General features: G+C 46.7%; 12 protein-coding genes across 12 annotated transcripts; 6 read left to right on the plus strand and 6 right to left on the minus strand.

The window, feature by feature from the left end:
* Positions 1 to 148: 148 nt before the first annotated feature.
* Positions 149 to 1889, plus strand: N7443_008783 (cytochrome P450; the record flags this gene model as incomplete). Its single annotated transcript, XM_056888839.1, has 3 exons — positions 149 to 352; positions 414 to 686; positions 738 to 1889. The coding sequence occupies 3 exons, from the start codon at positions 149 to 151 to the stop codon at positions 1887 to 1889; spliced, it is 1629 nt and encodes a 542-aa protein (XP_056738141.1).
* Positions 1890 to 2517: 628 nt separating this feature from the next.
* On the plus strand, positions 2518 to 3111 carry N7443_008784 (uncharacterized protein; the record flags this gene model as incomplete). The annotated part of the gene is made up of 1 exon (XM_056888840.1): positions 2518 to 3111. The coding sequence occupies one exon, from the start codon at positions 2518 to 2520 to the stop codon at positions 3109 to 3111; it is 594 nt and encodes a 197-aa protein (XP_056738142.1).
* A 551-nt stretch (positions 3112 to 3662) lies between these two features.
* N7443_008785 (GMC family oxidoreductase) lies at positions 3663 to 5785 on the plus strand (the record flags this gene model as incomplete). The annotated part of the gene is made up of 7 exons (XM_056888841.1): positions 3663 to 3970; positions 4025 to 4270; positions 4326 to 4633; positions 4681 to 4815; positions 4879 to 4999; positions 5066 to 5638; positions 5689 to 5785. The coding sequence occupies 7 exons, from the start codon at positions 3663 to 3665 to the stop codon at positions 5783 to 5785; spliced, it is 1788 nt and encodes a 595-aa protein (XP_056738143.1).
* Positions 5786 to 6532: 747 nt separating this feature from the next.
* On the minus strand, positions 6533 to 7583 carry N7443_008786 (uncharacterized protein; the record flags this gene model as incomplete). Its single annotated transcript, XM_056888842.1, has 2 exons — positions 6533 to 6936; positions 7001 to 7583. The coding sequence occupies 2 exons, from the start codon at positions 7581 to 7583 to the stop codon at positions 6533 to 6535; spliced, it is 987 nt and encodes a 328-aa protein (XP_056738144.1).
* A 743-nt stretch (positions 7584 to 8326) lies between these two features.
* N7443_008787 (polysaccharide deacetylase family protein) lies at positions 8327 to 9404 on the plus strand (the record flags this gene model as incomplete). Its single annotated transcript, XM_056888843.1, has 4 exons — positions 8327 to 8382; positions 8436 to 8630; positions 8704 to 8896; positions 8937 to 9404. The coding sequence occupies 4 exons, from the start codon at positions 8327 to 8329 to the stop codon at positions 9402 to 9404; spliced, it is 912 nt and encodes a 303-aa protein (XP_056738145.1).
* A 360-nt stretch (positions 9405 to 9764) lies between these two features.
* N7443_008788 (cytochrome P450) lies at positions 9765 to 11444 on the minus strand (the record flags this gene model as incomplete). Its single annotated transcript, XM_056888844.1, has 3 exons — positions 9765 to 9904; positions 9957 to 11050; positions 11119 to 11444. 3 exons carry the CDS (start codon positions 11442 to 11444, stop codon positions 9765 to 9767), a joined length of 1560 nt encoding a protein of 519 aa, XP_056738146.1.
* A 926-nt stretch (positions 11445 to 12370) lies between these two features.
* Positions 12371 to 14201, minus strand: N7443_008789 (putative GABA permease; the record flags this gene model as incomplete). The annotated part of the gene is made up of 5 exons (XM_056888845.1): positions 12371 to 12430; positions 12511 to 13233; positions 13290 to 13639; positions 13705 to 13884; positions 13931 to 14201. Coding segments are annotated over 5 exons (1584 nt in total), but the record flags the coding sequence as incomplete, so codon positions are not given.
* Positions 14202 to 14970: 769 nt separating this feature from the next.
* N7443_008790 (flavin reductase) lies at positions 14971 to 15405 on the plus strand (the record flags this gene model as incomplete). The annotated part of the gene is made up of 1 exon (XM_056888846.1): positions 14971 to 15405. One exon carries the CDS (start codon positions 14971 to 14973, stop codon positions 15403 to 15405), a length of 435 nt encoding a protein of 144 aa, XP_056738148.1.
* Positions 15406 to 15920: 515 nt separating this feature from the next.
* N7443_008791 (uncharacterized protein) lies at positions 15921 to 17158 on the minus strand (the record flags this gene model as incomplete). The annotated part of the gene is made up of 4 exons (XM_056888847.1): positions 15921 to 16607; positions 16659 to 16804; positions 16883 to 17057; positions 17123 to 17158. 4 exons carry the CDS (start codon positions 17156 to 17158, stop codon positions 15921 to 15923), a joined length of 1044 nt encoding a protein of 347 aa, XP_056738149.1.
* Positions 17159 to 17886: 728 nt separating this feature from the next.
* N7443_008792 (S-methyl-5'-thioadenosine phosphorylase) lies at positions 17887 to 19740 on the plus strand (the record flags this gene model as incomplete). Its single annotated transcript, XM_056888848.1, has 4 exons — positions 17887 to 18926; positions 19008 to 19135; positions 19203 to 19315; positions 19363 to 19740. 4 exons carry the CDS (start codon positions 17887 to 17889, stop codon positions 19738 to 19740), a joined length of 1659 nt encoding a protein of 552 aa, XP_056738150.1.
* A 1046-nt stretch (positions 19741 to 20786) lies between these two features.
* On the minus strand, positions 20787 to 21725 carry N7443_008793 (uncharacterized protein; the record flags this gene model as incomplete). The annotated part of the gene is made up of 1 exon (XM_056888849.1): positions 20787 to 21725. The coding sequence occupies one exon, from the start codon at positions 21723 to 21725 to the stop codon at positions 20787 to 20789; it is 939 nt and encodes a 312-aa protein (XP_056738151.1).
* A 1594-nt stretch (positions 21726 to 23319) lies between these two features.
* On the minus strand, positions 23320 to 25912 carry N7443_008794 (uncharacterized protein; the record flags this gene model as incomplete). Its single annotated transcript, XM_056888850.1, has 2 exons — positions 23320 to 24815; positions 24871 to 25912. The coding sequence occupies 2 exons, from the start codon at positions 25910 to 25912 to the stop codon at positions 23320 to 23322; spliced, it is 2538 nt and encodes an 845-aa protein (XP_056738152.1).
* Positions 25913 to 26423: the final 511 nt, after the last annotated feature.

The following is a 26423-nucleotide window of genomic DNA, read 5'->3' on the forward strand; positions in this document are numbered from 1 at the left end:
CCCGCTTTCCTACCGTTTATCACGACAGGTGTTCTTCCGCCTTCAACTTTCACCAAGATCTTCAGATTGCTAGGTCTTTCTTCCGGTGTTGAATAGCTTGCACCGGGGGTTTTATCATCGCATCATACGGCATTATCTGGCCCCCATCATGGGTCGCATCAGTGAGAACTTCGGGGTGCTCTACCTCGGCGTCGCTGCAGGCGTCTATTTTAAACCGGAATATGCCATATACAACTCAAGGATTGCAACTATGGTTATTCTAACGATGATTATCACCGTATCCAAGTTGATCTATCAGCTGTTCCTCTTCCCTGCGCTATTCACCCCGGCTAAACATATTCCAACCCCACCAGTCAGTCAACCCGGGATTATTTGAGGGCGCGGGTTTCATGACTCGGAACTGATATCTTTAGAATCGGCATTGGCTCACTGGAAATACTTCTTCGTATTTCCTTGAAACTCCATATGAGCACATGCGAAAATGGATCCGCACGATGCCCAATGAGGGCCTCATCCGATACTACATTGTTGGCAACATCGAGCGTATCATTTTGACGAGCCCCAAGGCCTTGAGTGAATTACTGGTCACCAAGAATTATGATTTTGAGAAGCCATTGATGGCTCGACAAAGTCTGCGCCGGGTCGTTGGCGATGGTATTCTCCTTGCTGAGGGTGACGAGCACAAGGTAGACAAACCCCACCCATAATACCCCATCTTTACTGACAAAGAATCTCAGCTCCAACGCAAGAACCTCATGCCTGCATTTGCCTACCGCCATATCAAGGACTTGTATCCTGTCTTCTGGACCAAAAGCGCGGAAATGGTCCAGCTAATCCAGCAGGACATCGAAAGCAGAAACTCCTCTGAAGACAACACCATCCAGGTCCGCAACTGGGCCAGTCGAGCCACACTCGACATCATCGGCGTGGCGGGCATGGATCACGATTTCGATTCGCTCCGCAACCCGGGCAACACTTTGAGCAAATCATATGAACGTATCTTCGTCAGCCCTAGTCTGACAACCAAGATCTTATTCGTCGTAGCAATGCTGCTTGGTAACATGGAAGTGGTCGCGAAGCTTCCCACACAGCGCAACAAAGATATATACGAGGGCGGCGAAGTCGTTCGCAATGTTGCCCGCCAGATGATCCGAGAAAAGAAGGCAAAGATGGAAGACGCCAACGCCACAATAGGGTTCGACATCATCTCCGTTGCCATGAAGAGCGGCACATTTGATGAAGAGAACCTCGTCGATCAGTTAATGACCTTCCTGGGCGCCGGCCACGAAACCACCGCCACGGCGATGCAGTGGGCCGTGTACGCACTCTGCAAGAACCCGGAAGTCCAGACGCGTTTGCGCGAAGAGATCCGCGCCAATCTCCCATCCATCTCCGAGGAAAACCCAACCATCGACGCCGCCACACTCGATAATTTACCCTACCTCCACGCCGTCTGCAACGAAATTCTCCGCTTCCATCCATCAGTCCCCTCCACCGTTCGTACTGCAGTCAAGGATACAACAATCGTCGGGAAAGACATCCCCAAAGACACAATCCTTGTCATCTCACCCGAAATCCTTAATCATATGGAAGAGCATTGGGGGCCGGACGCAGACAAATTCAACCCGGATCGATTCATGGGTCCCGGAAAGGCCAATACCGGCGGCGCCACCAGCAACTATGCTTTCTTGACTTTCCTGCATGGCCCGCGCAGCTGTATTGGTCAGGGATTTGCAAAGTCGGAACTTGCTTGTTTGCTTGCTGCTACGGTGGGGAGGTTCCATATGGAGTTGAGATATCCTGATAAGAAGTTAGAAGTCAGGGAGGGTGCGACTGTTTCGCCAAAAGACGGTGTCTTGGCTAGATTTACTCCGCTGGAGGGGTGGTAAACTGCCCAGTATGCCACTGTCAATTTATTTAACATTTCTGCCCGAATTCGTTGTACAAACTGACTTCCCATACCCATTCAACTCAGTTATAGCAAGATAGTTCCTCTGGTGTATGTGCGAGTTCAATCATAGTTGAATATATAGTAGTAAGTAGATACAAGAAGTTCTTCATTGATAAAGGAACGAAGCATGGCAAAGATTTTGCCCCAATGGGTAAATTCCGACTCCATACTCTTCCACATGGACTCTGTGGGCTTGCTCTATGACTTCGTTGTATGATGGTCTTCCTGTGCACATGGAAAACCAGGTTATTTTAGAGTACTTGAGATAAGGAAGGTAACAAGATAACAAGATAGCAAGACAGATGAACCCATTCCAATTGAAACCTGGCTTATTCAGCGCATAGTGCCCGTGGAGCCGAACCAGGTATAAATGCGGATATGTGTCCTCGATTCCAAATGCTTAGCGAAAATTTCCCGTCAGATCATATTTATCTCCTTAATCAATTGACTAATCAGCCGAAGTATAGTTTTTGGAATCTTATCCATCCGACACCCATGGAATGTACTTCTCCTGGAGCCCAAAAATGACAGCACCGTCACCTTTTCTAGTCCGAGGCGCTACAAAAATGGAACGTGATATCACCTTTATCGTTTCAACGTTCGACTCAACCCTCCAATTTCTAGATGTAATAGGCAGCCATGAGCAATGGGGTTCAATCCCGTTTTATCAGCGAGGGGACTTTTCTAAAGAAATGCTGATGGGGCTTCAACATTCTGAGGAGTACCGCCTTACGGGCCGCAGCAATGTAAATGGCCTGCGCATCTTCATCGTTGGAATAGAGTATCCTGGAGAGTCTACTGAGCCTTGCAATGGGGAAATACATTCCCACTTGCATGTTGCAGCTGACGGCCGGCACTATCTGCCCATCGGATTTGCCTTTACCCGCGAAAACTGGGCCCCAGCCTCCGTGAAATCGCAACCTCACCTTCAGATCCTAGAAGCTAACCTGGGTGATTTTCTCCATCTGGAGGCCATAGTCGCAGACACTCATGTGGGTAGCCTTCGCCGCGGGGCGGGCGTAGCGCTGATACGCGGGATCCGAGATTACGGTCGCTCCAGACAAGAAAAAGCACTCTTGAGCTTATACTTGAAAAAGCCGAACGCTGCAATTGAGATTCAAATGCGGCTGTGGATCATCTACTCGGCATGTTTTGAGTGATGAACATCATAGCTTGAACTGAAAAGAAAACTAGGTCTAGAAATGCCATTGGGGAAAGTTGCATAAAAAGAGCTTTTGAGAGACATTGAAAATGGAGCTAGGTTTTCAGATCCTTTCAAACAATCTCCTTGGTAAGGCCATGCAAAGGCTACTAAGCAAGCAACTTGGTAATGTATTTATGAAACTACCCGGGTTTGGACTAAGACCTCGGGAGGACAGCTACAAGGCACCGATAAGTGTAAATCTGTGACAATCTTCGACTTGGACCCCACTGAAACATCCATTTACCTAATTTAATCATTTGACTTGCGGACTTTGATAATCCTGGCGGGGCTAAAAATTGAATGAAATGATCTGCCTTGCTGTAGACTGGGGGACGCCCGTTGCTTATCGAACTTCCTATTATGGAAACCCGCTGAGATACCAAAACAGATACACGAGATATCTAGCCATGTGAAAAGAGCTCGGAAGCGTTAAATAAACTCAGCGTCTTTGACTTTGTTTAATGTTCCTACACTCTTCTGGCATCATCGAGTGATCCCAGTTCTAAGATGGAGCCCCAAGTGACTTCGAACGCCAAAGCCATTTCTGGTCAAACATTTGACTACATCGTGTGTGGCGGAGGAACATCAGGCTGTGTAATTGCAGCAGAACTTGCCTCAATCCCAAATGTCTCTGTGCTTCTTGTAGAAGCCGGAAGAGATTCAGGCCTTGCGCCGGACGTTCTAGTTCCGGGTAAATATGTCAAGCAACTACAGGAAGATAAAGAGGGGTTGTGGGAACTGGAAACAATACCGCAGGCACAGTTGAATGCTAGAAAATTGGTATTCGTAAGAGGCAAACAGCTTGGAGGCAGCTCGTGAGTTCTTTTTCGTCAACGGAATATTGCGATGTAGCTAAGACTTGAACTTAGGGCGGTCAACTACATGGCGCTTGCTCGAGGCCCGGCGGCTGACTATGATGAGTGGGCTAAGATTGTCGGCGAGGATGGATGGAAGTGGAAGAATATTCTGCCACTGATGAGAGAGGTCGGTATTCTTAAGAGGCCTGTCGTGAAACGAGTTAACAGATTGGGACAGCTTGAGGACTTCGACCCGAAGTTACCTGCGGATCTGAAACAGTTTGCTGCTCCACAAAGTGCAGACCATGGCGCTTCTGGGTAAGCCCGGAAGGCCTCCTCATATGTCGAAGATTTGCTAATATGATCACCGCAGGCCTCTGAAGATTGGTTTCGGCGGCGAAATGGTTTCTGGAATCGAGACATTTGTGAAAGCATGCTTCGAGAACGGGATACCCTTGTGTCCAGATATAAACTCAGGAGACCCAGTGGGAGTTGGGTTAGCCCAATTCAACGTGAAAGATGGAGAGAGATGTTATGCAGCAAATGCTTTCCTGGGCGAGTCCGCTCGGGCATCGCTAAAGAATTTGACCATAGTGACAGAAACGGAGTGCGATCAACTTCACTCCAGAGACGGTGTCGTTACTGGAGTGGACCTGTATCACAGACCAACCGGAGCGCAGTGTAAGTTCTTGAATTCGTCTTCACAACTCAGAGCTGACGGAGAAAAGTCCATGTGTACTGCCGCGAGGAGACTGTTCTCTGCGCTGGTACGTTTGGATCTCCTAGAATTCTCATGCTGTCAGGTCTCGGGCCCAAAGATACCTTGGAGCGGCTCGACATTCCAGTACAAGTTGACTTGCCAGGTATGTTGGCAGCCTTTATGAAGGCTCTGAATTTTCTATCCGTACATAGTTGACTCTCTTTAGGATGTGGCCAACACATGCTTGACCATTCAATCATCACCTGCGAATACAAAGTGAAGAATTCTATCCCGGCACATAATCAGTTGTTTCTAAACCCTGGCCTTCTTGCAGAAGCAGAGGCCCGGTATGCAAAGGACCATACTGGGCCACTTGCCATGTATGGATCTAGTGGCACCTTGACATTCCCTAGAATCCAACGGCTATTTGACTCGAAGGAATTTTCCAACCTCAGCACCAAAGAGCAAGAGTTTTTGATGGAGCCCACGAGGCCTTCGGCTGAAATCTGGCTCGGCTCAGGACCTTCCGTATACCGGGACAATCGACCAGAAGAGAGCTATATGACGCACGAGCTTCTGCTGCAGAATAATCTCTCGCAAGGAACAGTCATGGTTCGCTCCAAAAATCCACGAGACAATCTGATTGTACACCCGAACTTCATGGCTCATCCGTTCGACCGGCGAACCGCTATTGAAACTGTTCGCATGGCCTTGAAAATTGCGAGCACCGAGGCCTATCAGGATACCATTGAGCGAATGGTCCATGGTCCGGACATTGAATTTGCAACGGCAGATCTTGATACGATTAGTGATGAGGTGATGCTGGATTTCATTCGCAAGAATTTGGATCAAGGTTACCACAGCGTGTCTACTTGCCGCATGGGTAAGATCAGTGATCCCGAGGCTGTGGTTGACTTCCGGTTCCAAGTCAAGGGGATGGAGAACCTGCGCGTGGCGGACCTGAGCGTGTGTCCTATTTTAACTTGGTAAGTTCATTCAGTCGAATTACTTGCGGGTCATTTACTTACCGCAATAGCAACCACACCCAGATCAATGCTTACCTGATTGGCCTTCGAGGTGCAAGGGAGATGGTTGAGAATCACAAGGCACGTACACAGCTTGCGAAGCTGTAGCCTTTGTTTATTCAGCGAAAATTAAGGAAATGGCTTATAAAACTTCAATGACATCAAATAAGAAGTACAGTTCCATTTCCACGGCCCAGCATTAGATCAATATACTTCTCTGGTCGTTGTCCTTTCCAAACCCCCGCCAGTAAGAGAAGTGCGCTTTGCACATTGCCAAACCCGCCAGAGCTCTGCATACACCTCGCTCGCTCTCGAACCCATTCCTGACGTCTAGCGTCGGTCAATTCAAGGCCAGCATGAAACAAAGGCCATAATAGTTGATCTGACCATCCAGAGGCAGGTGGTGTAGCTCTTGCATGGAAGAGTACACTGCTGACGAGCCAATCAAGCTCAAACTCATCAACGTCACAAGAGAATAAACGTAGTAAGTAGAGAATAATTGCAAAACGATATGCTTCTGTCATGTGGAGCCAGTTCTGACCCCTATCGCAATGGGCTGGCCGTTGCAACAGCCGTTGCTTGATCTCCCAGACTTGACTCAACGTTTCGATTGAAGGACTGTCGGGATCAAGTTGGCTTTTATACAAGGTGACGATGTCGCAAACGATTTGAAATTGATCTGATGGACAAGGTATTGCATCGAAGCTCCACCGATCCCCGGATTCTCCTAGTAGAGTGCCGATTTCTTGTGATGAAAATACCATCGGTCGAGAATGCGAAGCAGCAGCCATCACATCTAACCTAAAGTATGAATCGCCAGTCAGTCATCATTTCCAGGTCACGGGATAGTTAAGTTTACCAGGCTAGGTATTGTTCGACAAAGCAGCCGACCGTCCGTTCCTGACGTAGTTCTATAAGCTTTTTAGCTCCCTGGAAATGTGACTGGAAGTCTGAGATCCCTCCATGACAAAGATCACACAAGCAAAGCATGAGTATCGTGGCAAGTGTACCCGGGTGTTTCGCCCGGATTTGGGAGTATAGGTCTTCTTGTAGTCGTTTCATAGCCTTGCCCTTAAAGCGGAAGAACTCGCGTTCGAATTGGTTTGTAGAGAGTCGCACGTTGAAATGGCATGCTGCCAACGCTGCACATGCGTATAGTAATGATGGGACCTCGATGGCAAGAGGGAGGATGTAATCGCGATAGGGATTTTGAGGAGATAAGTTGTCCACGCATAATTTGGGCACAACTTCACAGATATCTGCACATAAGCATGCTAAGGTTAGCGGATTTGAAGAGCAGCCGTAGTTATATGGAGGACTAACGGTATTGCATGATGAATTTGAGCTCATCTGGGATGCTCAAAATGTCAAGACTTGGACCCAGCATATGGCGGAAGTCTATAGACTTTCCAAGCTCTTTAGAATAATCCCGTGATGGAGATTCTGTATCGGGATTCGAATGAAGTTCAACAAGATCATCAAAGTTGTTAGCCGAAGAGACGTCGTTGTACCATATTGAGGGTTCGGGTGGGGTCTCAACCTCCGTAATCTCCTTAAAGAGCTGCATCGGATCAAGCAATTCCTCAAATCGAATTCGCTGAGTTTCGGCCAGACCATCATTGTTGGCAGAACTCTGGTGTGATTCCAGAAGTGTAGGCGGAGGTGGACTAGAACTTGTCGGTGGCTGGACTCGGCGCGTTCGCCGGCGCTTTGTAGTCCCAGCTACAGGGATGCTTTTGCCCACAAATTGACCCCGGCTTGCTAGCCCTGGCCACTGCAGCTGGTAGCCCTCACACGTCTGACCACTGGCCTTGCATGTATTGCATGAAGGCATGCGCCGGTCGCATCCTCGTCCTCGACGACGACATGTTTTGCATGCCCTGCCAAAGTATCGCTCGTTCGCCATGGTGAAAGTGAAGAGGAATCCAAGTCAAGTGCCAGACATCTGGAGCGGAGGTGACTCGGAGTGGCGCTGTTATCTTGCTGATAGCGGGGGGAAACGCAAAAGCCGCGATATCGCTGCCATCGTTATCGCGTGGACCACGATAACTGGAGTCCGTTCACTCCTGGTTTTTCGTGATTGCAGTTCAGGGAACTGCCTATGGTCGTTCATAGACGAGAAAACCCACGTCACTAACTCTACACCCGGCCCCTTAGACAGAAGTCCAAGACACCAATTCGACTCGAAGTATTTACAACCAAGCTCGGCATTTCCCATCCATGGCAATTCGCAACGCTGATTCGTCCCGTCTTTCCCCGCATGATCGAGATACCTGAAGGTTCAACGATCCTGGGGAACCCCGGTCCTTGAGCCAAGAATCTGACAACAGGAAATTTGACCAACGAATCAACGGTGCGTCATAGAAGTCAGCTTAACTCATATGCCGCGAGCGCATTCTATCTACGCTAAATACATGTACGTAATTGCTATTCTACGATCAAATTTGAAAATGCTAGTGCACGGACTTCTTATCGGTTTTCCAGTTTAGGAAGGTCACTGAGCTGACCAATGACATGCGCAGGCTCATCCAGAGATTCTAACTAGTTGCTCTTTAAGTGTTCGAGAGGCGAGTCTGTGTTGACAAAGCCGACACTCCTATTGATAATTCAATTGAACATCTAGTTTGCAACCCAATTCAAATCAGCATCATGGCAAAGCGCGTGCTTGTAGGATATGGCATCGACGTGGATGCAGTCAGTGGCTGGTAAGGCTGAATTATGATGCTTGGAGTTGAACAAGAGACTAACCAGGAATAAGGATCAATACTGAAGATGGCCATATACCTGACCTGACCGATATATCGCGTGGCATCTTCGGCGCGACGGTGGGTATTGATCGACTTCTGCGATTGTGGGACAGATACGACATCAAGACCTCGTGGTTTATTCCAACTCATTCACTTGAGTCATTCCCCAACCAGATGATCAAGATTCGTGACGCTGGACATGAAATGTAAGCTTTTCAAGGTTTCTTATGCTGCCTATGAGCACGGCGGCGCTAGCAACCTCGTATTGACAACGTCCAGCGGGCTGCATGGATATACACACGAACATGTCGATATGTTAACAGAGCAGCAAGAGCGCGATGTACTTGCCAAATCAATTGAAGCGGTCACCGCCTTCACCGGAAAGCACCCGAAAGGATGGACTGCGCCATCTTGGAGAACATCAAGCCGCAGCATCAAATTGCTCGAAGAGTTTGGCCTGGCAAGCAAATTTGTCAAAATTTACAAACTGAGAAAGCTAACGCTTTGACCAGGAATATGACCACTCCTTTATGCACCACGATTCCCAACTCTACTATGTTCCCTACAACTCTGGTGAACTGGTTGCCACTGACATCTCGAAACCTGCCGAACAATGGATGAGGCCGATGGGCAAGCTCAGTCTCAGCAAAATCGTTGAAGTGCCTGCAAATTGGCATCTGGATGACTGGCCGCCTTTTCAACTCACTGAGGGTCCATCTCATGGATATGTGGATCCAGACGTCATTGAACGACTTTGGAAAGCTCAGTTTGATTTTCTGTATCGAGAGTACGATACATTCGTTTTTCCGATATCAATTCATCCTCAGGTCAGCGGAAAGCCCCAGGTCATTATGCTGCATGAGAGGCTGATCGAGCATATCAATTCGCATGATGGGGTGGAATGGTGTACATTTGCCCAGATGGCCGAGGAGTTCAAAGAGGGGAGAATTGGGGGCTTCAAGGTCGAGGGTGGGGTTTAGTTGTACCGAGACCTATAGGCTACATCATGTAATAGGATTTGAAAGAATATTGATGAACTGGAAGATTCTCATTTTCAAAGACAACGTGTCATTGTTGCAAATATTGAGGAATGTTTCGAACGAGCACCTGAGCAGCCGTCAGTAAGCCAATTAAAATAGAGGCTTAAGCTTCCAATGTTGTTTGAAAAGTGAATGTCCAGCAAAATTTGCTTCAAACTAAGCGCAGAAACAGTCTGGATAAGACAATCTGTTTCCTGTAGTCTTCCTTTTTTTCCCACGGTGGAAGATGAGAAGAAATTAAATTTTCAACTGTGTCTAGTTTCAACTTGGGTCTCGCATTCATTTCTCATGTCTCAAAGATCATTCCAAAAGGTGGAACTTCAGTTCCAAACGATGACCTATGGGACCTGCAAGATAACCATCACTGGCTTCCATATCTCCGTGGTCATGAATGGTGGTAGTAAAGTTGGAATAAATGCTTGCGAAGAAGAATTTTATTGCTGAACTCTGCGTTAGCTTGGTCTCACGCCGTCAGATTTTCAGACAACTCACAGTAATAGGCAAAATGAATTCCCAGGCACATTCTTCCACCACTGCCGAATCCCCAGAACCATTTCCTCATGAGAGCCAACTGTTCCGGCGATGAATCAAGCCATCTCTCCGGCTTCCACTCGAGAGGTTCAGCGAAAATATCGGGCATCCGGTGAAGAACAGACGCGTAGGATTGCACAGTCGTTCCAGCTGGGATGTTGTGGTAGCCACCCAAGGTACAAGGCCGCGGCACTACCCGGGGCTGACCACCAGGCACCGAGGGCCAAAGTCGAAGAGTTTCCATCAAGACTGCTTGAAGGACCGGCAGCTTGTCAATATCCTGGGGGTTCGTGATATCTTCGATCTCAACGCTCTTTCCGGGTATATGCTTCAAAGGCTGACTGAGACTGAGTAGTTCTTCACGAAGCTTGGTCTGCCACTCTGGACGTCGACTCAACTCGTACAGCAAGTAGGTGGAGGTGTTGCCGCTTGTCTCGAATGCCCCGGAGTTCAAAGAGAACATATCACTTGCCAACGGAAGCCGTTTCGGGTACATTTGGGGCTTCGCGTGAACCTCGCTCATCCCCTTCAGTGCTGGCTCAAATGCGACCGGTTGATCATCTACTGTCAATTGTTTTCCACTTGCCAGAAGTTGTTGGGCTTGATCGCATTTCTCCAGATTCCATTTCTCAACACCTTCAAAAGCATTCAGGGCACTCTTGGGAATGAGATAAAATCCAACTTTCTGGAGCATGGCAACTAGGCGAGGGAAGTGATATTGCCAGAATGTGTATTCAGCCACACCAAGAAATCCGTCAAGGTAAAATCTCCTTTCTTTTTCGTCTTCAACCAAGTTGCTGGCTAGCGACCGTCCGAACTGCCACTGGACAAAAGTATCGAGGAGGTAGGAGTACGTGAGATCCATCACCTCAATTGGCTTATCTTCGGTGGAGGCTTTGTAGATCAAGGGAAGAACGCGATTGAACAAAATGTCTCGAGAAGCGCCCCGGGCAGTTTGGGATGACATGACAGACGACTTGGAGAAGCAGCTCGATAGAGCCTTTTTATGCGCAGCATGAGTTTGATTATCCTTGATGGTAAAAAGGTTGTCGGTACTGTTGGTGAGAATTTAGCCAATGCCATCTCATTCAATTCATTCATAGAATGGGCAAATCGCTCATACCCGTACACGGCAAACCCGTTGAAGTAAAATTCCGGTTTGGGGAAACCTCCATGATAGATTTTTTTCAATCCTTCATAAGAATTCACACTAACTAGGCTTGGTGAAAGCCTAATTGTCGAGCCTTTCTCCAGATGGAGCTTGTAAATCCGACTGTTCTCCTGCTTTGTCCATTTCATCCAGAAAATCCAGAAAGGACTGAAACTGCAAGACCAGTGTGCATTCGGGATCTTTGCCAAGGGAGAAAAGAATGCGGGATATAAGAAGAATTTGAATACTGCTGCGGCCGTACCCAACAAGATGATGGCGTAGTACAAGTGAGGTTCCATCTTATTAAGTTGGCGCTCACACTGAAGACTTGATTTTGGAATAGGTCGAACGGTAGAGGTAGTTCTCGGGCGTTCTGAACACGGGCTTTATAAACTTGCAATTATTTGACTAGTTTCAAATATCCTTAAGAAATAACCTTAAGAAGCACAACCAAACTCCATCTTAGATCCCCCGTTTCTTCCAGTTGCATTACGTGAGGCGAAAAAGGTAATGACGTGATTGGCAAGCCAGTAGGAAACACTCAACCAGTCTCGGATCACATTGTAACCAATTTAGGTAACTGGTGGGTGAGCGTATCATAACTCTCGTTCTTCGGAGCCCTCTTAGGATGGACTTTCTGCTTTTGCTTCAACAGTCTGATTAGAAATCTACGATAAGCTCTTGTTCGATAGGCGCAGATCTTGACCGAAAATAGTAAACATTTGAGCTGGCCCCACTCTAGATACGGAGAGTATGGCCGCATAGATCCAATGAAGAAGTGATGATGAAACAGAGACAGCGATATCTAAACAGCCATGGAGGTGTCACATATAGGAGCATATGATAGTATTCCAAACAGGGCAATGGATGGTATTCATCAGGGTTGGTTCATGATTAACAACTCTTACGGCCACCTACGAGGCTCAGAATCTCGTATGACCCGGCCCATACACCATCCTAAAACTAGAGTCCACATTTCGGAGCCATAGAAATTTTTGCGAGGTAAAGACTACGATGTACTTCCTCAAAGTTCGGAAGGTCCGGGGTTATACTACACCGGGTATGTAGAAATTGTCTCCGCATCCGCCTTGCTAAACAGAGAATTTTATATGATTATTTCACCATTGCCAATCTTAAGGGATTTTCAAGGTTTGTCGACATTCTAATAAGAGATGGATAATTTCGGTCAATTCAGACCATCATTCTAGCTGTTCCTTGCTGACCGTGTTTCCGAGGACAGATCATTGTCCTGCAGTACAACCTCAAGCCCCTGTATCTCAACTGTCTGTTAAAATTAGCATGTTAGAGTACAATCACGCAGAAACAACTGGGATTGTAGTAAAATTTAATTCAAGGGAGTCTCACCGGCCCGGAGAATGTCTTTCTTTTACCTCCCCACCAAGATATCAGGATCAAAAATGAAATACCAACTATAATCACACTGACATAGTTCATACTGGCGACGGTGGTCGGGACGGATGTAGGGAAGCAGAAGAGAATTGTGATGAAAAGAACCCATATGATTGAAAACGCGTTGCAGATTGGCCCAAGCAGTCGACCCAAGGCGAATGGGCGTTTCGGCAGGATGCGTTCTCGGCCTCGGACCAAGAGAATGGCCTGCGGTAGAGCGTAAGTCAAGTTGAGCGACAAGATAGACATGGATATGAAGCTATTGAAAGCCGTGGCGGATCCGATATAGATTAGTCCGTAAATGATTACCACTGCAGCACACGCGACCGTCACGTTGACAGGGGCTTGGTACGTGGGGTGAATCCGGGCGAAGAATCCCGAGTATGGAAGGCCCCCGTCGCGAGCAAAGGCATATGCAAGTCGCCCAGTTGTCACAATGCATGACACCAAGGCGCCAAAGTAGACAAAAAGAATCCATACAGTGAGAACAGTGGCCGCAGGTTGACTTCGTGTGGCTTGTAGATAGATTGTATACACCGGGATCGATGACGCGGCCACAGCATCTGTGTCTGTGATGGAGAAAAGGAACGCAACTGTCCAAGGCATGACCGTCATTATGCCAATCAGCATCGTAAGACCCATAGCGCGGGGGACGTCGCGACTTGGGGCGGGAAGTTCCTATTTCTTGAGTGAGCAAGCAAGTGAGAGGGATGAAGTGATTGAGGCTTCGTTACCTCTGCAATATGACAAGCTCCATCAATGGCCAAGTATGCATACATACATGTTCCAAGCCCAATAATGAAGGAAGTACCATCGCTCCAGCCACTTGTGTTTTCATACTTGATAAAGACTGCCTTTGCTGACTGTTTATTTGTCTGCATAGCCAAGACAGTGACAAGGCTAACGACAAATCCCAAAAAGCTGCTGACAAACATCACCATCTCCGCTCGAGGAAGGGCTGCCGGCAAGAAACAGACAATTGCCGTTGCAATCAAAACCAACAGGGAGTAGATCATCCACGTCTGCCAAGCCTCTGCAATGTAGTTTGGGTGGTATATACCGGCCAAGTTCCCGGCTATCTGAGCTGCGAACAGATATTAATAAGCCGTGACATTCTGATTCTTCCTGACTCGTTCAACAAAAACTTACCACAGACTAGAGCAGTGGATGCACTGGTGAGGGCCCACGCCACTACACTCAACCATCCCATGACAAAGGCTACCAGAGCACGATACTTCGGAGGGGTAACCATGTAAGTGAAATGATACTGTCCGCCGCTGGAGGGATATGCCGAGGCGAGCTCTGCAAGACCAGCCGCTAGAATTGATGCTGTGTCAGAGGGGCCTCGGGGCAGGGACCAGGAATGGACTCTTACTTATGAAGCAACTCGCGATCGAAGCAGCAATGAGACCAAAAAACACCGCTGGACTTCCACCTAGTAGCAGTGGTGTAATGAAAGTGGCAGAATAACCGAGCCATGAGTTCGTCATGCTGAATCCAAATGCAAGAGTGGAAAACAGGGAAAACTGTCGAGGAAGTTCATTGGGCTTGTGGCTCGAACGAGTCTCGACATTTTCACCATATTGACTGGCGATATCAAACGGATCCGGTATTTTAGACATAGAATCGGTTGTAGAGTCTGCCATCGTAATACCAAGTCAAGCCACCAGAGAGCAAAAGTTTTGATAAGGGCTGGAGTATAGGAAGTTAGAAATAGCAAGGAGATCTTCACTATCTATGTCATTGTTATAAGCTCTATGCTAGATATACCAGAATAACAGATATACTAGCAGATGCGGCTACTATCAAACCCCGCGAATTGCCTGCTGATACGGTTTCACAACTCCCAATGAGGGTTGAATGATTTGGCCCTCAAAACCTTCCCGAAAAATAAATGGGGCACACAATTGGATCAGTCTTATTTGGGCCAGTCCTAACTGTTTTGCTAATCTCGAAATTCATCCGGGAAGGAGATGGCTTGTTCTTGAGCCTATTATGGCATCTCATTTATATGCCAGATTAGGCATAGTCAACGGATTTAAGCTTTTCCTCGCGTGGCTTGCCATAGCCGAGCAACACCAACGTGTTGCTTGTCGGTCATGGTAAATGTTCTATAATCGTGTACGCCACATTTTCTTCTGTCTATCATCCTAATCTCTGTGATCAAGATATGGCTGTAACATCAAATCCTTCGACTAATTTCATTGACCTACCTAAAGTAGTATGGTCATACATACACTTGAGACCCTATCTCTAGAACCTTATTTATCATGATTTCCTTAGTGTCCCTGAATGTCTCAAGAATACTTAAGGGCAGGCCGGATAAGTCGGGGTGTTTTGATCAACAAGCAGCTTGAGACCTACCATTTCCCTCTCAACTCCATCCCTTCCTTCCTCGCACACACGATACTCAACATGTCAGTTGTCACTGGATCCGACTACCCGGGCTATGAACAGCTGGGAAACATTTTCAATATCTCAGCCGCTGTGTCAATTCCCGCCGATGCTCGCATTGTTGCCACTTCTGGCCAAATCGCCGATAATCATGACCCGATGTGGGGAACACATGCCGAGCAATTCGAAAAATCAATGGTCAACATCGAGAGGTCTTTGTCGTCGGCATCCCCTCACATAACCAATCCGAGACAACTGTGGGAGGGAATATTCTACGTCACATCATTTCACGTTGGAGTTTTGTCGAGGGAAGAACAATTGCAGATTGCCGAAATTGCTAGAAAATACTTTGGAAACAACAAACCTGCGTGGGCAGCGATTTGTGTTAAAGCCCTCTTCCCACCGGAGGCAGTGGTGGAGATCCAGGTTCAGGCAGCTTATCGCGATGGAAAATAGATACATAACCTTGTGAAACTGCCTGCTGTTATTGACGCTACAATTACCATTAGCTGCTGAAAGGTGTGACATCCCCGGCGCTCAACTGTTCTCTCTTCTGGTTGGATTTGATGTCTCAAGAGGTGTTTAAGTTTTATCTATATTCTTGGTATCTCTGGAACGTCACATTCTCCGTCAATGTCCTTTTACTAGAGAGCCTTTACTGCCTGTTTTTGGTAAAGGTAAAAAGCCAGCAACGGTGATTGATGCGATAGAAACGTAGAACATACACGAGGTACCGGTTATTTATTGACTAGTACGGCAATCCACCGCTGTACGACATATCTTAGAAAGTATGTCATTGATACATGGCACTTCTTAAATTGAACTCTTCATCATTCACATATTTAAAAAACAACTTGCGTACACTTATTTCTATCTAAAAATCCAACAGTCACTCTTCCCGGTAGAGTTTGATTTCGGGTATAACCTGCACAAACCTGACGAATGATCAGTATTCGTAAATTTCAAGCTCATTATTCAAAGTCTAGTGCTACTGTCTCTTCAGGTTGACACGGTCTTCCCAGGTACACGGTAGCAGCTCTACCCCGAAGTTCCATGACAATGCTGAACAGCGTGGCATCCATTCCCAGTGGACCTTTTTCGTAACGACAGATTGAGACCGGAAATCCATCGTGATCGTCCAAAATGTGTGTAATATCAGTCACGCCCGGCTCTCGACCCGCAGATGGATCATATTTTAGAGCCAGCTTCTTGATACGCTGCTGGCGGGGAAGTGAGTCAGCCAGCCAGCCAGCATCCAGAGGGCCATCATGATCCAACAGCAAGTGGTTTGCGTGAAAAATCTGATGCTGCTCATTCATTTTGATAATTCTGATAGTCTCTGCTGTTGATTCCAACCCGATGGCTTCATCTTTGTCAGCGATCAGAATATGCGCGGACGCGGCTATCCCGGCCTCTTCCAACTGCCGAACAGCATCGTTGGCCGAGGGGCTATCCAGCACGGATCGAAGCGCAAGATGAACTGGAAGACGTGACGAGTTGCACCCGGGCACTTTGATGGCATTTAGACACACGCCAACGCCGAGTTCGTTGAATCCAATCTTTCCGATGATACCAGCTTCGGTAATCATCTTGATTCGAGGCCCATCGTCCTGAGTGATATCGAGGATGATCAGGTTCTGCTTTTGTTCTTCCATCCACTATCCGAATGTGAGAAGAGAGCATCGACACTTAAGTTAATCAAAACTTACATCCCAATTCTGAGCCAAAAAAGAATTGTTGTGGGTCTTCCAATACAGACTTGTACATCCATCATTAAACATTCCAAACGCGATTTCGGTGCGAATATTGAGAATGATGATATCGATGAATGGCAATCCTGCACCATCTGCAATTCCTGCCATTTTTTTTTATTGTAAGCGACATGAACGGCAAAAGCTCAAGGGGAAAGTTGGTGGCATGTCGACCAACGTACCTTGCATCTCATTGTAGTACTTCGGCCACTTTTGCTCAATTTGACTCTGCCACTCCTTGGAAATCCCGCGAACAGTGCTCCATTCCATTTTGCAAGTGTGGGCAAACATCTTCTGGTAGAAAGAAATACTGCGACTAATCATTTCTTGCGCGCCCACGCCATGTGCCTGTCCAATCTGTTGCTGGTTAGAACAGATTCATAGTGTGGACTAGAACAAAGAAGATCAGACAGAAATCTTACTTTATATGATCCTCCATCACATTTAATTGTTTTCATGTTGAGTTTGCTGTATGTAATTCAGTCACTTGACCTAGATACTTTCGAGTTTGATAGCCAGATCTAGGTGACCAAAAAGACTTTTAATGTACATCAAATCTCGAATTAATCGATTAATATGTTGAAAAAAAAAGGATAAATTAGTTCATCATTCGCTCGGAAATTTGGGTTCCAATCGAATATCCGGACACTCAATCTTTATCCATTTTAGGAAGGCCGTTGAATGCCATGCTCGCCTATGAGGTCTGGAGGATCTGAGGTTATCAACAATAGCTGCTCACCTAGGCAAGCCAAAGGGCAATTTTATATCTGCAATTACTACCTCTCTGCTGCCAATCCCCCAGGTATCCGAGTGAAGTAGACATTTATCCAAATATCCTGGAGCCGATCATCCATGCGGTTCTGGTCAGGTGACCCGCACCCCTCCTATGCTCACTCATGTTTATCCTGGATGGCAGCCAGGAATATGAATTATCTCTTTGGCACGCGGAACTATTCGCTGTAATATTTCGCAGCGTCATGAAAACAGTTGATAATCTTGATGTCGGCTCACCCCGGCCTGGTGGCAACCAATCTTGTAGTTGGCCACACACTTCTTCCGTGGTTCCATTTCCCCGCATCGTCATTCATTTTGCTTTATTGGCATCTTATATTCGATTTCAAGCTATGTAGCCCCAAATTTTATTATCTTGAGCAGTGTCCTGTATGACAGCACAATCAAAATCAATATGAACAATACTATGGCGGCAAATCATCGGCATTCCGAGGACGATCGTAACGATGCTGCTTCGAATCCAGAACTGACATCTCGGCTAAACAACAGTCACGATACGAGTGGCAATCATGGAGCTGATGATAGTGAAAAACATGATGGAAAAAAGGAGCTGACGGAAGCAGCGGCCTATGACAAGCTGGGCTACAGTTTTCCAGTGTGGAGAAAGTGGCAGATTCTGTGCGTGATGTTTTGTATTCAGATTTCGATCAATCTGAATGCGAGTCTTTATGCCAACGGCGTTCAGGCGATCTCCCAGGAGCATAATGTCAGCCAGCAAGTTGCAAGGATCCCACAATTGACTTTCCTCTGCGCTTATGCCTTTGGTTGTGAGCTTTGGGCACCATGGAGCGAAGAGCTTGGACGATGGCCCACACAGCAGCTTAGTCTGCTTCTTGTCAACATATGGCAATTCCCATGTGCGTTTGCTCCCAACTTCGCAACTTACGTTGTAGTGCGCCTCCTCGGCGGACTAAGTACAGCTGGTGGTTCGGTCACATTGGGAGTCATTGCAGATATGTGGGAACCTGATGATCAAGAATATGCTGTCGCTTTTCTTGTACTGTCTTCTGTGGGTGGGTCGGTTGTCGGTGCGGTGGTGGGTGGTTTCGTGGAAGTGCGCCAGCCCTTGAGATGGATCTTTTGGGTTCAACTAATTGCCGGAGGCGCTGTTCAAATAATGCACCTTTTCCTGGTTCCAGAAACACGAGCTACCATCATACTCGACAGGGTAGCAAAGAAAAGACGAAAGGCTGGTCCGGGAGCGGTCAACATTTGGGGACCACATGAGATTCACGGCTACTCTCTATCTCCACGCGAAATTTGGGCTGTGTGGAAGCGACCATTCAAAATGCTACTCACCGAGCCTATTGTGTTGTGGCTTTCGTTGCTGAGCGGCTTCAGTGACTCCTTGATCTTCACCTTTCTTCAAGGATTCCAGCCGATCTACAAGCAATGGGGCTTCGGAACAATTCAAATCAGCCTCGCTTTTATCCCGTAAGTCTTCCAATTCTCTCTGCTATGAAGCGGCTCGCAAATAATAATGGATTGCTAACATAGAGCTTTACAATTTTTTAGACTTCTTATTGGATACTTCCTTGCTTACCTTTCGTTTCTTCCGTCCATTCACATGTTTAGACAAAGGCGACGAAAGTATGGTTCCGAATCCGTCCCTCCAGAAGCACGCTTGTGGTGGCTACTTTACGGTGAGTTACATTTGGTCAAATTCATTTGTCGTGCTAAACCAAAAACGAAAACTGATGCCTGGGATAGTGATTCCATGTCTACCTATCGGTCTGTTTGGTTTCGCATGGACGAGTCTTGGTCCACCACATGTTCCCTGGATTGCCCCAATGCTGTTCACAATGGTTATTGGCATTGCTAATGTGAGTCACTGTCCCTTTGTTGAGATTCATCTTATAACCTTTCCAAGTATTCCATCTATCAATCTTCCATTGACTATACAGTTGCTGCTTATGGCGAGTATGCAGCATCTGCTACAGGCAGCAACGATTTTGCTCGCGATTTCCTTGCCGGAATAGCGGCTATGTATTCTACTCCAATGTTTGAAAACATTGGACATACGCACTCGTATGAATACGCTTCGACAATTCTCGCCTGTGTCTCCATACTTGTCACAGCACCTATATACTACTTTTATCGCAATGGGCCAGCAATTCGTGAACGATCCCCATTTGCAAAGAAGATGATGGAACATACAAAGAAACGGCGATTATCTCGTGTCGCCAACGAAGAGAAAAAAGGAGGCCAGGAACATCACATAGAGGATGCCCAAGAGTCTAACGCATGATGTGCTTTACCATATACTTGGGCCCGTCTAGTTTCTATGTGTGCATTAATATATTCATTATCGCATGTTTAATTGGATTATTGGGAAATATTGACTATGTATAGTTATACTATTATTTAATAATAATAATCAACAATGTCTTATAACTTTTTATTTAAAGTATTTTACTAATATAGAAGTTAATTATGTAACACAAGATTAGGAACTGTTTACTTTTTTTTTTTTAAATAAGTATGATCCTGAATTTTACCACATGGCGCTAAAAGTTCATTGAATGTCATCGGCAAATTTCGACTCTTCCCAGCTATCCCAAGAGCCTGGCGATAAGGCTCGTCCGCTAAGATTCTAGTTAAGGCCAGGAACAAAGAGTGCGCTTGTCTCGATTGATGTTTTATTGGAGATTGAAATGGTATTGGTAATTTACAAGTCGCTTAGCAGAAGGCCGCACTAGTTATAGACTCGATTACTGCTTTGGTACGAATAAGCCTGTTCTCATTTCCTTATTGAATGTCTGGGATCAAATCAACTCAAATAAGATGAAAAATAAAATCGTCTCAAGACTACTTCTTGCTCAATGATTCAAACCAAACACGCTTCAACAAGAAGCAAAAAAAAAAGATCTCCGATAGGGGGAATCGAACCCCCGGCTGCCGTGTGAGAGACGGCGATGTTAGCCACTACACCATATCGGACCGTTACGATAAAATTGACGTCGATTAGTTTTATCAATTACAGCTTGGCGCCAACGGTCGCTGTGCGTGCCCGTGAATGGCTGTCTATAGTTCCCTGCTCACCCCCCATCCAAGAATCTCGACAACTTTACTTTTCTCGCAGGTCCCCACAGGTGAGGCATTTTTTCTATTGATTCGGATTACCGAGCTTCTGGGGCTAATTATTTATTGAACTTCTATACAGATCTAGACATATTCACCCTTGTAAAAATAGGACTCTAATTTAACTCTGCCTAATGCTGACGAGTAAGAATATAAAATTGAAGAAGACAGCAAAAAAAAGGGAGGGCACTCGCTATCCAACAAAAAAGCCTTTCATTCTTGTTCATTCTCGAATTGCATGTCCCATACCTCAGTTGCAAACTCGACGAGTTCCTGTGCCGCAAACACTATGTTGCGTTCTCTGTTATTCACTGGTGGTCGTCGGAATAGAAGGTGAAAGGGGATCACGAGCTGTGGCGTAGGCTGGTCAGTATGAAAGCGGATTCCATCATCGTATCTCGTTATGGTTAAGTCTGATGTTTGGATGGGTCGGGAGAGCTGAGAGCTCCACTCCCACTGTCCGATGGTGATCCGGGGATTTTTGGCATGGATCTTGACTCCGATAGCCATATTGGCCTGCCCTCTTGCTGGGTCTACCCAGTAGTGGGCATCACGGCGAAGTTTTGCTGAAGTCTCTGACGATGCGACTTCTAAAACCACCGTGGGTCTCTTAGGAGATCCGCGGGGGGCTCTTCGTGGACTCCATCCCCCGTCTGCCTCCTTAGTTGTTCCATCGGGGGCAATAATTTTCGAGGATCCCCATGAAGAAATCGCTTTGTGTAGGCCCATTGGCTGAAGGGCCAATATGAGCGCACTGTGAAAAGAAAGTGCGGCTTGCTCGTGCACTGGGTCAGGCATCTTCACGACAAGGATGTTTGTTCTTGGATTAAAGGATAACTTGTCATGAAAAGGAGGATCTGTTCTCGAGTCAAGGAAGTCGTGTGCAAAAGTCAAAGGTTCAATGATGAAGATAATGTGATCGCTCTGGGTGCCTTCCGTAAGATCGTCTTGCCGTCCTTCGCAACTTCCATCAGTGGCCCGTGCTCTTGCATTTTGTGCAGCACGGAAAGAGCTATAGAGACGGTCACGCTCAATTGAGATGACCCGGCAATAGTCGTCCATACCCTTGTAGAGATATACTTTAACCGAAGGAGGTAGTTCTTCGATATCCTGCGGGCCATGCCCGGTGGCGTTGTCATAAAGCTCGGCCATCTTTGTCTTAGGAGAAGAGAGATGTGTCTAGAAAAAAGAAAGGCAAAGAAAGGAGGGGATCAACTACATTAGGAAAATTACCTCATCGTGATATACTGATATGATCTGCATAGCGCCAAGCCCGCACTAGCGCCGCACTTAGATGGACAGAAATCTATCAGGTGGAAACACCACTTTTTTGTCGACATATGGGCAAGAAAACCGTAGTCATTCTACAATCCTCTCCGTTTACACCCATGGATCCCAGAGTGGAGCTTAGCAGCCACTCGGAATTGAGCAGCTTGCAAGCTCGACAACTCAGTAGCGAGGCCGTTGTATCTAAGTTCACCGCTTGGATGGTAGATGGAGTCACCTGATTCTGTCGTCCCTCCACCCACGGCGTCGGTCGACAGCACCTGAATATATATCCTTGTCATCCGTCAGAGCTGGAATTTCAGGCCTCTTCTATTCTCCGTCGGCGCTCGCACAAGCAAGAGAAATGTTACATCGTTTTTGTAGATGAGGTGGTCTTGCGGTACCGTCTGTCTTACAGGCAGGAGCTGGCGTAAAGCCCTGTCTTATGGTATTGTGAGATGTTATCGAATGAAGAGGCTGCAAGAGAGGCAGGAAGGGAAGGAGCCTACGAAGATGAAGCAGTGATATCAGGGCGAGGGGCTCTTAAAACATCTCTATGTAAGCTGGCATTTCTCTTTGTTTGCTGACAAAGATATGTATTCTCAGCTTGAACGCCTAAGCAATCTGAGGTTTCAATAGGTAAGACATGTCAATAAGAAAACGTTATCAAGCCAGTATGGTTTAACCTGTTACTAACTGTATCTTGCGCAGAGTTCGATATATTCAAGTTTGAATCTTTGGAATGTAAATAATTATCTAAGTATCATTCATCGAAGATCTCAAAATTCGAGTATCGATGGCTTGGCGACTTTTTGCGTTCCACTGAGTGTTCCAAGCTTCTTGAGCAGTGAAATTTGAGCCTCACCTGATAAGCCTGTTATTTCCTTACAGCACTAGGGATTCTTGGTGACCACTCATCCAACCACCAACCTGCAGGCATTAGGCTTATGTGCGGCCAGTAGTCGGGTGGTTGCCGCCCGGGTGAACGACAGGTGAGAATTATCCCTATCTCCCCTAGGTCGCATGAGCGTCGCACTAGCCCCTTGATCTGAGCTACAATATATTTTCAATGAATCGCAATATCCCCCCAAAAAACTTTAGACTTTGGCACCTTCACATAACTATGATGTTTATTGAAGCCAGAAAGGTGACAGTCGGCGTTATTGAAAGCCATACAGACAAGCCCCAGTTATCACATCAGATATAATTACAGAATTTCTACCATCATTGAAGACAAATCTTCAAAAAAGCTATTACTTGAATCTAGCATTTCCTCGATTCTACAAAATGAATCATGTTAAGTGACTTGGTATGAATAGTGGAAGCGCAACACCGTAGTAATTATTTCTCCAGCACGAATTCGCCCAAATATTCAGCTCGTCTTTTCAATTTTGCCTTGGCGGCGTTATAGGCACCTGAGATTGTTGACGGTCTGGAGGATGACACGTGGTACGTTCACAGCGCTTCTTCTTCCCAAGTACTAAAGCGCTCGCATCTTCATCTGCTCTGCCTTATCCAACTTGCCCTGGTCAATATATAGCATCTGAAGCTTGTTCACGGCTTGAAAGGTTAATCTGTGGTCCGGTCCTAGTGCTTTTTCATACCCAGCTAGCGCCCGTAAAAACATCTGCTCTGCTTCATTCAGCTTGCCCTGTCCTCGATATAAAATCCCGAGATGATTTATAGTAGCGGTGGTCAACGAGTGATCCGGTCCTAGCACTTTCTCTCTTCCCTCTAGCGCCCGCATGAACATCAGCTCCGCCTTGTTGGGTATGCCTTGGTCACGATAAAGGATTCCGATATGATTGAGAGTGGCAAGAGTTGATGCATGGCCTAGACCTAGCACCTTCTCCTTTCCATTCAACGCCCGTATGAATATCCGCTCCGCCTTATTCAGCTTACCTTGTTCACGATAAAGGATCCCAAGATCACTTAAGGTCGTGAGAGTTAATATGTGGTCTGGTCCTAGTGCTTTCTGTCGTCCAGCTAGAGCCCGTACAAACACCTGCTCCGCTTTATGCAGCTTACTCTGGCCTCGATAGAGGATCCCCAGATTAGTGACAGTGGTAAGGGTCGACGTGTCGGCTCGTCCTAGTGCTTTCTCTCTCCCAGCTAGCGCTCGTAGGAACATTTGCTCCGCCTTGTTCGGCTTGCCTTGCGCACGATATAGGCACCCGATAGAGTGAACAGTAGCAAGGGTTGATAAATGATCCGGTCCTAGCACTTTCTCGTACCTAGCTAGCGCGTGCGTGTACATCTGTTCCGCCTTATCAAACTGCATTTGGTGTCGGAGTAGTAGTGAGATCCGTGCTATCTTATCCAGTTGACCAGGCGTAGCATCAGAGATCGTATAGTTTTCGAGAAAACGCTGTTCTGCTAGTCGTACTGCATGACGAGCGATACGAGAGAAAGAGAAATCTCCAAGCGAATGCTCTTCCACCCCCGCGATACACGCATTAACGCAGTCCACGGCGTACCAGTAATAGCTTCTATCAATGTTCTTGTTGAGAGTTGCTAGTGTCCAGTCGTGTACATATTTATGCATGTGCCATGATCCTGACAATGAATCAACTTCTAGAAAGAAGTATTGGGTCAGGACATCAATCGCTCCGCAGAAGCTCACGTTACTTGTGACCACATTATGAAGCCACTTCGGAGAACCTTCTCTAACTCCAGCATAGAAGAGTTCGTACCAAACATTTTGGTTATCGAAGTAGGCTAGCACACTTAGTAATTTAACGGCGTCTGAATCCTCTGTTTTGAGATGCGCGTATGATAGATCCCAGGTCGTGTAGGGTGTATTTTCACGATACTCTTGGAGTAGGGCGCGGCGATTAGGATCAATATTCCAAAGAGCTTCATATTCTTGCAGGTAGCGCTCGAAAGTAGAACCTGTTAGCTGAACATAAGTCCCAGCGGCGGCTAAAGCAAGAGGAAAGCCACCAAGTTGCTCAGCGAGGCGCTTTGCGGATAGATCTAATAATGATAGTTAGGGGGTATTTCTTCCGAAATACACTCATCAGTACTATACCTGATTGCACGTTGTCTTCCTTTGACCAGATTTGCAGAATTCTAAGACTATCCGCAACTTTCGATAAAGGTTTTATATGCAGAGTATTTCCAGCAAGATCTAGCGCTCGAGTGGTGACGATAATAGCTCCATGAGAAGCTGATGGGAAATAGTCGCTGATCTCAAATTGACTCTGGTCATCATATTTATCAAAGATCAAAAGCCACCTAGTGTTTCTTGAGTCAGATAACCACCGATATACACGCCCAGGAATTGCACTCCTTTCTAAAACACCGGGGTCCTGTACGGAGAAGATGAGAGAAGCAATAAACCGTAGACTATCTTTTAGTGCGGCCTCGGATTGTGCATTCAGCCAAAGCACTGAATCATAAGATCCTCCATGAGACTTTGCGTAAGCAATGGCAAGCTCGGTCTTGCCAATTCCACCCATGCCGCCGAGAAATAGGCGCTGTTGCTTTTGAAAGGTATGAAGAGGCTGCAAAATTCGTGCGATCTCGTAAAGCTCGCGACTACGTCCCACGAAGTGTTCTGAGGCAAGGTAAGGTGCTTGCCCTAAACAACAGCCAATAGGCCCGCGGAAACTGAAGTCTTCAAAATGAGGGGCGTTGGGCGTCTTTCCAGACAGGACCGCATCATAGTTAACAATAAGTTGAACGTCTTCGTTGATTGATGCCATAAGCTCTTCGACCTTATTTCCTTTGCCAAGTCTGCGAAGGAGCCTCGAATATCGTTGTTCCCATGTATCGCTTTCACAGGGTACAATCCTCTCAAAAATACTTTTCAAATTTGAAGAGTTTGTCTCGCAATTGTCAAGAATCTTCTCTAAGGCTTCGGAGACGTCTTGAGGTATTGTATCTTTTCTCAGTTCTAGATGGCTTTTGCAAGTCTCGAGGGTATGGCGAAGAACTGGGAGCCGGCGTCCAACAGCTTTGAATGTTGCAGACAATTTGAAATCATGCTGAGCACTGTTGTATAATCTAATCGAGGTATCGAGGATGGAAATGACAGCAGAAACACCACCGATCACTTCGAGGCCTGACATGCTGAGAGGACTGATTGATAAGTTCGGTATTCGCAGCTGCAATGAGATATCAGAGTCAGAGGTGAAAGATACAGCACGCCTGAGCTGTGAGTTGAGAAAAAGGAGGGGTATTTAGATATATGCAGGCGGTGCCCTGCAGAGCCCCTGGGTGTCCACGGATTCTACACATGTCAAAAACCGATTCGCCGGCATAACGCTTAGTTCATTATTTTAAATTTCATGGACCCTTCAAGCGCCAATTATCCAGGAGGCTCTAGTGGCTGAGCGTTCTAGGTGGAGTGGCATAATCCAATGATATCATACCGTAGCATAGCCGAGGGGTTGGTGCGGCGATTACTCGACGCAAGCAATTCTCACCTGATTCCTCACCCTGTATAGGGCATAATCACAAATCGTGGCGCGACCAAAGAAGCAGCATCCACCTATTTATCATTCTAACGACTTCCACCGAACTAGCCATCGAGCTTACGCCACACACCGGTTTTTACCCCTTTTTGTTGTTCAACCTAGT

Source organism: Penicillium atrosanguineum (assembly GCF_028827265.1).
Source record: "Penicillium atrosanguineum strain IBT 20685 chromosome Unknown utg000007l_segment0_segment0, whole genome shotgun sequence".
Lineage (NCBI taxonomy): Eukaryota > Fungi > Ascomycota > Eurotiomycetes > Eurotiales > Aspergillaceae > Penicillium > Penicillium atrosanguineum.